The sequence below is a fragment of the Dioszegia hungarica genome (genome assembly GCF_025882075.1).
Source record: "Dioszegia hungarica strain PDD-24b-2 chromosome Unknown MKK02contig_32, whole genome shotgun sequence".
Taxonomy (NCBI): Eukaryota; Fungi; Basidiomycota; class Tremellomycetes; order Tremellales; family Bulleribasidiaceae; genus Dioszegia; species Dioszegia hungarica.
The window spans coordinates 391,684-404,649 of NW_026515781.1; the positions used below are offsets into that span (position 1 = coordinate 391,684).

The window sequence follows — 12,966 nt, forward strand, 5'->3', positions numbered from 1 at the left end:
GATGGAAGTCCGGATCTGGGAGTTTCCTGCGGCTGGCCGCTGCAGAGAGGGGTATGGACAATAGGCTATGTACTTGACATCCTCGACAGTGCGGTATATCCCTTCTCTATTCCCATCCGTCGTATGACCTTGGCCGGCATACAATACAACGGATCAATATCCTCCAGCCCGGGATACCCGACCAGCGATAATCCAGCCAGACCAAAGACGGTGTGGAAGACATCGACCCAGTCGCCTGGTCGGTCTGCTATTCCGCCTCCTTCCAGGTCCTACCATATCAGCTACCTGACGACAATACTCCCAGTGAGCCGATCGAGTGGAGAGAGAAGTAGGTCGTCAACTGTGAGGGGGAGGGCGCGGGCACATACCTGAGCGCCAATGATGAATGCGATAAGCTTATCCCTATTGATCCAATGCAGTCTTCCGAGGATACTAAGCGCCGCGACGTCCCACCATGAATAACAGACCTACCTCATCAGCTTCTCCTGGGATACGAGCTCGATGAATCTTTGACTTACATCCTCCAGCTTCTCCGGTCGACCATTCAGACCGCCGTTGGGCAATTGCCGCTCGGATAACCAAGCGCCGAGGAGGTCCCGATCTACCACGTCAAGCCTGTCTAGCAGAGCCAGCGCGGCGACGCATACCCAGACTTGTTTCGTCAGCAAAGCCTCTCCGACATGTCGGAGCAAAAGCTTACCCTGTCCACCGTGACTCTCCGCCCCGGGCTCCGTCCCGAACCCACCATCAAAGTTCATACTCCCCCGTATATTCTCCAAGATCGCTTCGCGGGCTGTCGTACCCGTCGACGTCGACGATGACGAAGATGGTTCTTCAGATCTCAGACCAAGTCTGTGGATGTCCCGATCGAGTACGTCCATCCGACCGAGGAGGGTGAGGCACTGAATGAGGATATAGGAGAATCGGGTATCGGTCTCGCCGAATGAGTCGCCGGCTACGGCCCCGTCTGGGCGGATGAGAGATAGTAGGACTGTTCAGTCAGTTCATGCGTACATCGTGCCCGCAAATGGTGGTCTGAAATAGATGGAAGACATACACTGAACGACGCGGTCGGTATCCACCTCGTCTAGCGCATCTTGCATCGCCATGATCTGGATGGCAGAGAGGGTAGCGAGGATATGGCCATCATGGCCTGGATGAGCACCGAATGTGCCTGCTTATCAGCTCGTGTCCTACTAGCCTTTGATAGAAGCACAGCCAACATCAACAGCAGGGGCGGGCTCCGGCATCGTTAGGGACGCAAAGACGCAAAGGAGCAAGAGGACATACCCGCTTCCTCATCCCAGCATCTCTTGACATAGTGAATCATCTCCGCCCGATCTAGCGCATCTTCCCGGCTCATGATGAACAGCGCGGTGAGACCCCAGTAGACTCCATTCAGCCGGAGATGTTCGGTCAGGTGGTAGCCAAAGTCTTTCTTCTGTTGGGGGTCAGCCGATATTACTGGGCGATTCGATGGACCCATGAGCTGTGAAGGTCAGAAGAAGCCGAAGCGTACCTTGTCCAGGTTCTGGATGTAGGAGACGTGTAAGGGGATGTCAAGAATCTTGGACATGGTTCATGTATATAGGAAGATGTAGCTAGAGGGGACTTGAGTGTCGGACGCTCGTGCTTGGTTCGTGGTGGAGGCGGTCCACATTCCTTAGGCGGTGGAGCCTATAGGCCCGGAGCTGGTCGCGATTGCACGATACAGCTACAAGGTCATACCCCCGATAAGATATTACTGTGATCTACTGATCTACTGGGCTAGATGTCTAGAAGCACCTCCGCGGCCTACCCCTCACAGATCGCACCGTCCGGCCACGATTCCACCTCCATCTAGCAAGCCTCCCGCCCCACCCGACCATGCTCTAATCCTCATCCGCCTTCCAGCTCCTACTGACCGTCGCCGCACTCCTGACCTCTTCCCACATACCCGGCCACTTCTCCTTAATCCGTCCCGGTAACGTCCTATACACCTCCTTATCATTCCAGCTAAACTTGAGGAGTATCCTCAACTGCTCCTTGTACCCGCCTTCCAGCGCTACCTGCGCCGCCTCCTCAATCTGGCCCAAGCGGCACAGGCACTCGATCCACCCTTCCTCCACCTTCCCTCCCCTCTGCGCCAGGTTGTACCTCTGCACCCAGCTCCATATCCGCTTAGCACGTATAAGCTGCCCCGCCCGCCCGCACGCATCGAGGATGACCGAGATACTCGGCGCGTACTCCTGCCTGACCACATCGCGCGGGATATGGGGACGGCGCTCGACGAGGAGGTCCCATACTTCGAATGCGGCCGAATAGGCCCCGATCCGGGCGTAGGCTTCCATGAGGGCATTGTAGAGGGGGATATCGGGAGTCACGATAGATTCAAGTTTAAGGGTATTGTGAATCTCCGTAATGGCGCGGTGGAGGCTATCGAGTTTGGTCTGGCGGTAGACCGGGTCTGAAGAGGCTTTACGGGATTTGAGCGCCTGGTGCCCATAGTTGGACAGCAGAGACGTCAGGATCTCAGGAGATGGGGGGTATCCCGCCTTCCTCATATCCTTGATCATCTCCATGACGTATCCGGGCGTCGCGAATGAAGATGCGGGGGTAGAGTGAGCGATGAACGCCGAGATGATGGCCACGTAGGCCTTGGCGTCAATGAGGGACGGATCGAGCGCATACATGTGCGCATAGTTGTTGAAGGCGGCGTAGTGGTCCGGGGACGCGCGGATGAGGATGATGACGAGGGAAGTGAGCGCCGAGGTGGATAGGGCGAGACCGGACCGCCGCATATCCTTGAGGAACATGATGGGCATGTCTGGATCGGCCGTGGTGTGCGTATCGGCATATGCCCGGAAGAGGGTGGAGTAGATGGCGAGTAGCCGCGCCCGCACGGTAGAAGTACTAATGACTGGGTTGCGGGAGACGAGGTCCTTGTAGACGTTGAGCGCCGCGGGCAGGTCGGGCGGGTCGAGGGCGCACAGGGGGAAGATAAGGGATTTGGCAATATGCGTATCGATGAGGACGCCCCGCGAGCGCACCTCCTCGTATAGCACCAGCCGCTGGTCCAGGTCGACGAGATTGAGAATCTCGGCCCAGGTAATGCTGCCCAGCTTGGCATTCCACCTGACCTCGACGTCATCCACCGTGTTGAGGATATCCGAGGGGTCTTTTCGGAGCTGGTACATGACCAGGAACCCTAGGGCTTTGGCGTACGGCTCTATCCCTAACTTCTTCATCTCCTCCAACGCCTCCTCGACGCCCTTGACGCTGTTTTGCGCAATACGATAGTCGAGCGTCGCGTTCCAGAGGATAGGATCGTTCCCCTGATCCCACGCCTCGACGATCTTTCCCGCCCGCCCGATATCACCCAGCTTCAGGTGGATACCCACCAACTCCACCTCTCCCTCCCGCTGGATCCATATTCCCCGCTCTTTCGTCTCTGCAAACAGCTGCCGGAGCCGCCGCCTCGCCGTCGAATCCTCGGGCATGTCGAAGCGCAGATGACGCAAAAGAAGGGTATAGTCCGCCGACGATAGCTTCTTCCCGTCCTTTTCCGCCTGCGCCTTGAGACGCTCTTCCACCTTCGGCGCAAGGTCCAGCTCATGTCGTACCGCCCCAGCCAGAAGAGCCCGCCAATCCTCCAGATCCGCATCCGCATGTCCCTCCGCCCACTGTATCGCCTCTTCCACCTTGCCCGCGCTGCACAACCCCCGCAGTACCGTCCGGTTGTGCTTCTTCATCGTGGGGAACCCCCATTTCGGCAAGTCCCCATAAATCCGCTTCAACAGGGTCAGCGCCGCCAGGTCCGACCGGCCAGATAGGAACGTCATGGCCTGCATGACTTCCCCAGATTGTAGAGTCCGCTCGGCCCGCTCCGTGACCAAGTCCAATGTGAGACCGCGAGATCGTGCCAGATCGATCTCGCCGAGGAGAGAGTCGTACGATTTCCGGAGTCCGCTGATGGAGCCGGAGGAGAGAGCTTTGAGAAAGTCGGCGTGGGCATCCTCGAGCGAAGGGGCGGGCGGACGACGCTGGGATTTGAACCAGGTAGATACGCCTGCAGAGGGAGGAGTGGAGGTAAAGAGGCGTTTATGAGAGGGGGATGGGATGATGTGGTGGGTTGCGCAGATGGCACAGCGGATAGTAGGGCGAGCTCGAGAGGTGGATGCAACGGAGGAGAGGGCTTTCGCGGCCAGCTGGGTCGATCGGGATGTCATCTTGCAGATGTCTGGTCGTCAGGTCGGACCTCAAGTGGAAAAGATGGTGCTGTAGCTCACGCACTGATCTCAGGCTACTTGAAGCCGGTGGTGGTCTGCGGTAGCTGGCTCTGAGAAGCGACCTGGGGGAGGAAGATGATAGACACTCAAGGGATAGAGGCAGCCAAAATTCAAAGTTCCAGCTGAGGAATTCGGCATGCCGTAAACCCCTGGTGCCTCGCTGCATGGCTCGCTGCAGAAGGACTGTGACCGACTATGACAGTGAGGAGACTGGGTGGGCGTCGAGCAATGACTAAGGAGCAGCTAGAAGGATTTCAGGTATGGTGGCCATACTGCTACAACTGTAGAATCGGAAAGCTAGATGGATACAATCGCCAGCATCACCGAAGATACGCCTATCCGGTTATGCGAGCTCGGCTTCAACATCCGCCTTTCGTTTCCTCCCTCGCTTCTTCTTCGGAGCTTCCTCAACCACAATCACCTCCTGTTCCTCCATCTCCACATCACCTCCCTCTGGTCTTTCCGGCGCGACTGGCTCCCCGCCCCTCCATCTACCGCCGACAGCCTCCATCCACCCTTCCACATCCTCGCATCCCTCATCCTCCCTCCCCAGCCATCCCGCAGTCTCATTCCACACATACTCATTGGCCAGCATCTCCTCAATGAGCCTGTACCCCTCCTTCGTCGCGTACTGCACGCCAGTCCGAGGATGCCTGTACTTGGCTGGTAGGCCTGTGAATGGGCATGTGGGTGGACGACGGGTGAGTGGGCGATTCCGTGCGGGAACGTGTTTGGTACTGGACCAATCGGTGTGCTCGCCGAGAATCAGAGAGAACTCGGCGGGGAGACCGCCGGGGACTTGGGAGAGGATGAGGTAGTTTCGGGTGTAGGGAAGTTCGGGCGCGGATAGGGGATCGGTACTTGTGGCAAGGGGTACAGGGGGTGCGGTGATGGGTGCTGAGGGTACACTTGTTGCGGCGATCGGCGCGGATGCCGAAGCGGGGTAGCCAGCAGCGAGACCGTTAGGTGCGCCGGCCTGTGATGCTGGAGCAGGAACGGACGTGTCGGAGGGATGTTGTCCCGTTGTCGTCTGCCTTTCCGCAGCGGACGGTGGGAGAAGAGGTATCCCCGCTACCCCTTGCGGTACCGCCTCCCTCTCTACTACTTCCACCACCTTTCCGACCGTCCGACTGACCCATGTCCATCTAGGTCCCTTGACTCTCTTCCTCCCCACCCTTCTCAATTCCCTTCGTTCCTCCTCCCGCCTCAACCAATCCCTCAACGACTCTTTGTTCCTCTCCTCCTCTTCTAGCGCAGCAGCAATCAGCTCATCCTGCGTCATTGCCCTCACACCCCTCACTTCTCCACCCTCATGTAACGCCTTCCGTCCCTTCTTGTTTGGATTCTCCTTGACTTGCCGCTCTTTCGCTAGAATCTCCTCTTCTGTGCGAAGTGTGCTGGCGCGGAGATTGGAGCGGCGGACCTCGGACCGGCCAGCGCGTTTCGCTTCGCGTCGCTGCTTCCGGAGAGCTAGGACGAGGGTAGAAGGAGCCATGGAGTCTGGGTCGAGGAGTGGGTCGAGAAGCTCAAGCTTGGACGAGGAGGGCGTCGCATTGTCATCTCCGTCGAGAAGGGGAGCGGGTGCGATAGTGGATGTTGAGGGCCTCTTGATGGGGGGTATATGAGGGTTGTAGATAGCTTTGGCTTTGCCTTTTGCCTTTCCAATCAGCTCCATGTCGACTCCTTGGTAGAAACACCCACTTTGCGCCGCTCCTCGCGCCGCATCAACCGCTCCTGCTCCTCTTCATCCATCTCCACCTCCTCGTCCGTATCCGCAAAGTCCTCCAGGAAAACATCCCTCGTCTCCTCTGCCGTGGTCAGCGCGATTTGTATCTCTGTGACTTGCTGGTACATACGGGGCGCAGCAAACTCCTCATCATCCTCTACTTCGCGAAACAGCTCATCCTCATCTTCCTGGTGAGCCTTCTCAAGGAGCTCCCGCATCCTGCTAGTCAGCTTCAGCTCGTCAGCGATACATACCGATTCCCCGCGGTGGATCGTTTGGAGCGCCCGAGGGCGAGCGTCTCTGTCATCGCGGGCAGGTCTCAACTGGGGAAATGTAGACAGGTGAAAGGCAAGAATCGTCGCAGCAGTGGTCGCGCGCGGATCCGGATCAGCTGGATGTTTATGCCGGCATGGCTGACCTGTACTTCGCTGCGACAGTGCTGCGACCAACTGCATTGCGCGTCGCTGAGTCCAAGCTGACGGAGGTGCCGACAAAAGAGAGGCGTACGGCCAGAATCCTACCTGGGTTGCGGACCCGGGACTGATCAAGCTGCTGGGAGCGCTGGGACTTGACAGACAGTAAGTGGGGAAAACGACGCAATGCCTGACAGTCAAACATCAAAAAGGTATACACCGTAAGGGAGTCGAACCCTTGCCGCATCCAATAAACCTGATTAATGGCAAGGATGCATGATACCGTTTCACCAACGGTGTCGGTGAAAGTGACGACGTTTGATAATATATAATACTTACAAAACAGACACAGCTATGCTTTGCTAAAGACTGGAGGACTCGCAAGCTTACGCGCCGTCGGTCGAGAGCTCATCGAGAGGTCAGTCGGCGGCCCTTACAGCAGCTTGCCCACCTCAACTCTGCACAATGGCAGAGGTATGGCTTGTCAGATGTGAAGAACTGTGGTGAGAGACTCGTCCCCGTCCGATCTTCGAAAGCAGGAGATCTGCAACCGGGACACAATCATGAGTCAAGTTTGTGAGCTGATCAGACATGTTAAAAGGTCATTCAGGATGGTATCGATAGCTAGCACATCGTCCCTCAGTAGATAGGTCAGATTGCCGTCAGGTCAGTCAGGATGATGCCTTGACCCAGGGATGGGTAGGAAGGTCGAGGTGGCTCCTAAGGGATTTTGGCAGGTCAGAAGCTCACATATCGCTACAGTAGAGAGAAAACCCAATGTCCAGATGGGCTAAAAATACAGCCCTTATAGATACAATTCAGTCAGGATCGGTAGCTTGGGCAAGAGGCCAAGCTGACCAGGATTCTGCCGGTGAGGGAGGAGGGGAGAAGGATTGCCGCTGCGAGACGCGGGGAATACGTGTGCTGGTGCTCGTTGTGTTCTGTGTGTTGGTGTTCGTTGTGCGCTGTGAGAGCCGGTTGTAGGCGTTCGATTGTCGTTGAGTGCGGGTAAGCTGTCGAGCAAGGGTATGCGGTGTAAATAAGTTTTAGTGAGCTGCATGATCAGCTTCATACTGCATCATTGCGGATCTGGCTGCGCGTACTTCGTTGCCGCGTTTCAGAAGACGAGTTCGAGCGAATATGTCATTGTATTCCGAGTGCGATGGTTTCTGTCAGTCAGCTGCGGTATCTCAACCATCGCGGAAGAGAAGATCAACATACCGTTGAGTGCAGTGTGCTGTAGGCTCAAGAGTTTTGTCCTGCTAGCATGCTCTGGGGAGCGCTGAGTGCGAGTGCGGTGAATGCTGAGCCGGAGGGGGAGTGCTAGATTGCGATACCGTCTCCAAGAGGAGGCCGAGCTGGGACTACTGAGTGCGTTGATTTCGTTGAGTACGAAGCCGACGAGGTCGCAGGCTACGAGATCAGCTCCTACTCTTTTTCCTCTCCTACAGGCGTATGGCTCACTTTTCCATGGGGTGATCCGGAGAGAGAAAACACCGTTGGGCTCGGTGAATGCGTTGAAGAGGTCATTTCGCATGGTCAGGCGGGGCGACCAGAACCAGCAGTCCTCCGTCTCCTTGTCGATTTCATTGTGTTCTCTGAATGCTGAGGGCTGAGTGCAGTGTTCTTCGCGTGTGCGTTCCGGGTACGATGTGCTGATCACGTCAGCCACGCTCAGCGTCATCATGAGCAAGATCCAGGAGAAAGTTACACTTACTCATTGCGGTGTACCTCTTGGGGGAGAAGTGGCGTTAACGCGTGCTCTGGGTGCTCGGTACGTATAGCCCTTGAAGGAGACCATACGGGGTACTCAGCGTTCGAGATGGAGCGACCAAAGAGAGAAGGGGGAAGGGCAAGGCGCGACCTTATATCGGGGAAGCCAAGTTTCAGGCACGCCTTACCCCGTGTTTCAGATCGGGCTTATCGTAATGCCGCGAGGAATGTGGCGCCCCGGGCTGCTACCATGGATCCCATTTGACAGTCTCGGAGGTATCACATATCGCTACAAATATAGTCAGGAAGAGGTCTTGGCTGGGTTATCACTGACAGTGGGCTTAAACAACGAGACAGTCCGCTGCGAAGGGGATTTCAGTGGATGAGAATGGTCGCAGAAACGGAAGCTGGGTTGCTGCAGCTGGGAGCTGGTCGCAGTGGAAGTTTGGCAGTCGGTGTCGCTCGGACTACGCAGTCAGCTCGCCTCTGAGGAGCGAAGGAATCGTAACACTCAAATCGGTACCGGTGTCCATAATCCGACAGGGACGCGAGGTCTCGCCCTGTTTATGATGATGGGCCGGGGAAGCATCATGCGCAGTGGTTCTACGTGATCAGCTAGGCTGAGACATGGGACAGCGCAGACATAAGAGGTATGACGTACTATTACATACAGTATAGCCGTGGAGAGAGTATTTCAGTCTTAATGTGATGTGTTTAGTCTGACTTGGTTGTTCGAGCTGTATGTCAGCCAGGGACCCAAAGCGCAAACATGGGGAATGAAGGACTGCACCTAGATTTCTGGGCAGTGGAGTTGCGCTGGTCGAGGCTCTTCTGCCCCCTACTCGAGTACCGTGGGATTTGCTCGAGCCCAGTCTGTTCCGCTCGTGTTTCGACCAATCGCAGTCTCTCGAGTCCGTGGCCATCGATCACTCAGTCGCTCGAGTCGGCCGTGGTCATCGATCATGCGAAGCCGGAGAGGTAAGAGCCCAGTCCGACTTCATCAGCTACTAGAGTCAGCTTAGCTCCTCCGTCTCCCGGATCAGGACGAGTTAGCTCACTGAGCTGATGTCCTCCGGAGGAGAGAGCATCACATCGATGAAATACTATCGAGCCTGGTCAGGCCGGAAGTTGAGAGACAGGCCTGATGTCTTGGTGATCGATTCTCCTTGGCGGTGCCTTCAGTGGGCAGTATCTCCTTGGAGTTTTCTGCTCTTGTCAGCTAGACTTCTTCGCCGTGGTCCGAGGGAAGATAACTCACTCATCGGAAAATCCCCGGGGAGAGGGATACCGAGATGCATTGGAAGTCAGTCCTCGAGACGTATATGACCAGTGAGAGTGTCATCTACGGGGTACAAGTTGAAAGACAATGTACCAAAGGGTGAAAGAAGGACGAGTCGGTCAGCTTGTATAGGACTGAGCGGGCACGGAGAAGAGAAGCAAAGCTCGGACGTCGAACTGCGGGACTACGGCGCTGGGACCATACCTTGTTTCAGAACGGCGATATCGTAGCTTAGCCCCGGGGGGAATGTGGCAGCACGGCGTTTTTTCTCCCTCCCTCGGCTGTCATTACTCAAAGGCCAACCCAGGATGGAAATCAGAGACCCCATGAGGCGTCCTCTCGCGCAGTGTCGCTGATGTATGGGAACCATCGGCTGTCTCGCACGGTGGCCATGGATATCTAGCCGACAAACGAGGTGTAAACCGTGCCGAGCAGCGCTGCTCACAGCCTGACGCAGTGGAAAGGACAGCAGGCAGGATGACATATCGCTACAGATAAGAAAGACAACATGCTCTAGAGGCAGACAGTATACCTTAAAATACAGCTTGGATATTAATGGCCAGCAGTCGGCCGAAGTACAGCCGAGTAAGACCGCAAAATTGGTCAGGCCGAGTGGTCGAGGACTTCGAGCTGCATCATCAGCATGGACGTAAGGGTTATGATAAAGTGTGGACCCGTAAGAGAAGAACGGGCAGGATAGGGGGAGAGAAGGAATAAAGATGCGACATACCCGTGGAAGCAGAGCGAGTCCGGAGAGGACCGAAGACCGAAGGAGGCGATTGTGCAGTCCTTGCCGAGCGTGTGGCCGATACCAGAGCAGGGCGAGATTCCCTCGAGAGAGAGCCGATGGGCGCAAAAGCGCAGCGAGACCGACGCCTTGGAAGGGCCTGAGCGGTACCAAGGCGCGTGTAGCGGCCGAAAGAGAGCGCCGAGATCAGCTATGAAGTTAGCTTCGGTCCACAGCAGAGCGGGGTAGGATAGTATCGCAGATAAGCGAGGACGGAAAGAACATACCTGCCAATGTGACAGCCGGTCAAGGAGAGATTCCGAGCGCGTCGAGTGGAAGGATTCCCCTCAACGGGCTTAAGGCACGGCGAGAGCCGAGCGGGTCAAGTAGACCAGTGTCCGCTGGAGGAGCAGAAGCAAGCGATGGGCCAAGAGCTGGTGCGTGAGACCGATACCGCGCAAGAAGACGGACGTGGGGCACCGGAAAGACCAAGAGGGATACCGGAAGAGACGACCGACCGATCCTACGGCCGTAGGAGGTTGCGGGTATCGGATAGCCGTAGACGATACCGAACGCGGGTCGAGTGACGTGGGAGCGCAGCTGCACGAGCGAGACCGAGGCAAGCCGATGCTGCGCCAGGAGGGCCACGCACGAGCCGAGAGGTCCGAGGAAGACGCCGATTGCTGGTCGAGCAGAGTAGGGGCCCGGCTGGACCAGCGAGACCCAGAAAGACCGACCATGTACCAGGAGATGGACGCGGGGGTCAGGTGTTCCGTATGCCGAGCAAGCCGAGCGCAGGTCGGGCGGAGGAGTCCGGCCGGACAAATGGAGCCGAAAAAGACCGATCCCGCGGCAGGAGGCCGCCGCGGGAGTGTCGTAGATGCCGGACGATAAGCCGAGCTTCTGGCCAGCCGGGTCAAGGCCGGCTGGATAAGCGAGTCCGAAAAAGACCGAGGAAGACCGATCCCCGCGCCAGGAGGCGGACGCGGGGGGTCTTGAGGCGGAGTGAGGATAGCCGATCCCCCGCCGATAATGGACGACGGGGTGGAGATCCGAAAGGCCGCGGCAGAAGCCGAGCGTATGCCGAGTCGAAGCCAGGTCGGTTGTACGAGGTACAAGCGGGTCCGAGAAGAGACCGAGGAAGACCAGTCCCGCGCCAGGAAGCGGACGCGGTGGTCTTTGAGCGGGATAGCCGAGAGAATATCCGTGGATCTTGTCTGAGTGCCGCAAGGTGGACGCAGACGGCTGGACCGATCGAGGTAGCGGGCTCGAGAGGCCAGGTCGAGGATTGGAGCTGAATCATCAGCTGTAGTTCATACCAGCGTCTGAAGTAGGGAGCTTACAAGCCAATCGGGAGATTTATAGCGTGACCTTGACGGCGTAGGATAGACGTCAGGTCGCTAAGGTGAATCAGCTGCATTCCCCGCACGAAAGCAAGATTCTAGGGTCAGAAGCTAAGCTTACATTTCAAGGCGAAGACGCTGGTCGTGCGGGCGAAACCGTGGTTTGGCCGGGCAGGTCAAGGCGGTGGGTAGCGCGTCGGCGAGGTACCGGCCGACGGTAGCTGTCGATAGCCGTTCGGGTAGGCGCACCGCGAGGCCAGAGCCAGAGCGGGTACGGGGTCGAGGTCGAGCAGTCTGGTGCCGCTCGTTGAGAAGCTGTCCCTGACTTGAAAGAAAGGAGGTAGCGGGTCATTCTCGTAGGTGCGATAAGTAAGGGCGTTGTTGCCATTGCCAGAGCGCGAGCTGTATGGGTCAGCTTTGACTTTACTCGCAAACATGCATAGTAGTGACAGCTCACGTCAGAAGGGTGACCTAATCGGAGGAGCTGATTGATCAGCTACAATTCAGTGAAGCAGTCGCATCAAGGGAGTTGACTTACGTGTTCCCACTCGTTGCTCTCTCGGACCGCCTCGCCTGGTGAAAATCAGCTGGCGGGCTGAACCAGACTAGCTGGATAGAGAGCGGTTTAGGTCGGATCGGGCCTCGTGCAGTCGATTGACGCTGAGCGAATCGAGAAGCGGGTCGAGGGGTGATAAGCTGGACGCGTTCAAGGTCGATCGGCGCTGGTCACGTCAGCCAAGCTAGAGACAGACTGAGAAAGCTGCTGGCAGACTCACTGTTCAGAGTACGCCCTGCGAGGGGTAAGCTGAGCCGATGTTGCCATTCCGATCAGCAACGACAGCGAGAGCCATCGTAGCAGACGGGTCTGGCGCGTTTGGTGTGCCTCTCGGAGGAGGCAGGCGGTGGTCGATCTCGCTGGGATGATGCGCTGGGGGACGCTCATTGCCGCTCGATGCTGAGCGTCAGCTAATCTCCAAGAAAAAAAGGTAAGTCGAAGGAAGGGACTTACGGGTCAGGCAGTCGCAGAGCCGGCTGGTGGGTCATTCTCGTTGGGTTGATACGCTCGAGGACGTTCAAGCCTTCAGGGTAGCTCGACACTGCGGGCTTCAGCTAAGTCCAGAATGAGATGACAGATCAGCCAACGGAACCAGTGAGCCTACTCGTCAGGATCCGCCGTGGGAGAGGTGGACTGAGCCGATGGGGCCAGACCGTCTATAGGTAGTAGTGAGAGCTACCTGTAGATCGGTCTAGCGGGGTCAGATCAGCTCGCCTTTGAGGCGGGCTGGGGTCATGCTCGTTGGGTCGATACGTCCGGAAACGTTCGTTGCCGCTCGACACTGTAAGATTAGCACCAAGTCCACAAGAACAAGAGTCGATATCAAGCAAAAATGACTTACTCGTCGGAGCCGCCGGGGAGAGATGTACCCGCGACGATGGGGTCTTGCTCGTATTCGATAGCCGCGATGAAGCGGGTACCGAAAGGTTCAGATGGCCCAT

General features: G+C 57.1%; 5 protein-coding genes and 1 non-coding gene across 6 annotated transcripts; all 6 read right to left on the minus strand.

The window, feature by feature from the left end:
* Positions 1-65: 65 nt before the first annotated feature.
* Positions 66-1,576, minus strand: MKK02DRAFT_21104 (terpenoid cyclases/protein prenyltransferase alpha-alpha toroid; the record flags this gene model as incomplete). The annotated part of the gene is made up of 8 exons (XM_053086363.1): positions 66-269; positions 369-467; positions 519-652; positions 701-793; positions 848-991; positions 1,058-1,177; positions 1,291-1,441; positions 1,520-1,576. 8 exons carry the CDS (start codon positions 1,574-1,576, stop codon positions 66-68), a joined length of 1,002 nt encoding a protein of 333 aa, XP_052941610.1.
* A 295-nt stretch (positions 1,577-1,871) lies between these two features.
* On the minus strand, positions 1,872-4,208 carry MKK02DRAFT_41464 (uncharacterized protein; the record flags this gene model as incomplete). The annotated part of the gene is made up of 1 exon (XM_053091572.1): positions 1,872-4,208. One exon carries the CDS (start codon positions 4,206-4,208, stop codon positions 1,872-1,874), a length of 2,337 nt encoding a protein of 778 aa, XP_052941611.1.
* A 403-nt stretch (positions 4,209-4,611) lies between these two features.
* Positions 4,612-6,301, minus strand: MKK02DRAFT_35615 (YL1 nuclear protein-domain-containing protein; the record flags this gene model as incomplete). The annotated part of the gene is made up of 5 exons (XM_053089220.1): positions 4,612-5,298; positions 5,371-5,799; positions 5,970-6,076; positions 6,125-6,213; positions 6,249-6,301. The coding sequence occupies 5 exons, from the start codon at positions 6,299-6,301 to the stop codon at positions 4,612-4,614; spliced, it is 1,365 nt and encodes a 454-aa protein (XP_052941612.1).
* A 321-nt stretch (positions 6,302-6,622) lies between these two features.
* MKK02DRAFT_t31 lies at positions 6,623-6,707 on the minus strand. Its single transcript has one exon. It is a non-coding gene; the product is annotated as a tRNA-Gly (tRNA).
* Positions 6,708-7,212: 505 nt separating this feature from the next.
* Positions 7,213-8,091, minus strand: MKK02DRAFT_30832 (uncharacterized protein; the record flags this gene model as incomplete). Its single annotated transcript, XM_053088147.1, has 4 exons — positions 7,213-7,461; positions 7,511-7,576; positions 7,603-7,820; positions 7,872-8,091. The coding sequence occupies 4 exons, from the start codon at positions 8,089-8,091 to the stop codon at positions 7,213-7,215; spliced, it is 753 nt and encodes a 250-aa protein (XP_052941613.1).
* A 2,341-nt stretch (positions 8,092-10,432) lies between these two features.
* On the minus strand, positions 10,433-12,966 carry MKK02DRAFT_30834 (uncharacterized protein; the record flags this gene model as incomplete). The annotated part of the gene is made up of 9 exons (XM_053088148.1): positions 10,433-11,420; positions 11,719-11,871; positions 12,008-12,191; positions 12,246-12,274; positions 12,331-12,424; positions 12,479-12,501; positions 12,630-12,681; positions 12,705-12,806; positions 12,867-12,966. 9 exons carry the CDS (start codon positions 12,964-12,966, stop codon positions 10,433-10,435), a joined length of 1,725 nt encoding a protein of 574 aa, XP_052941614.1.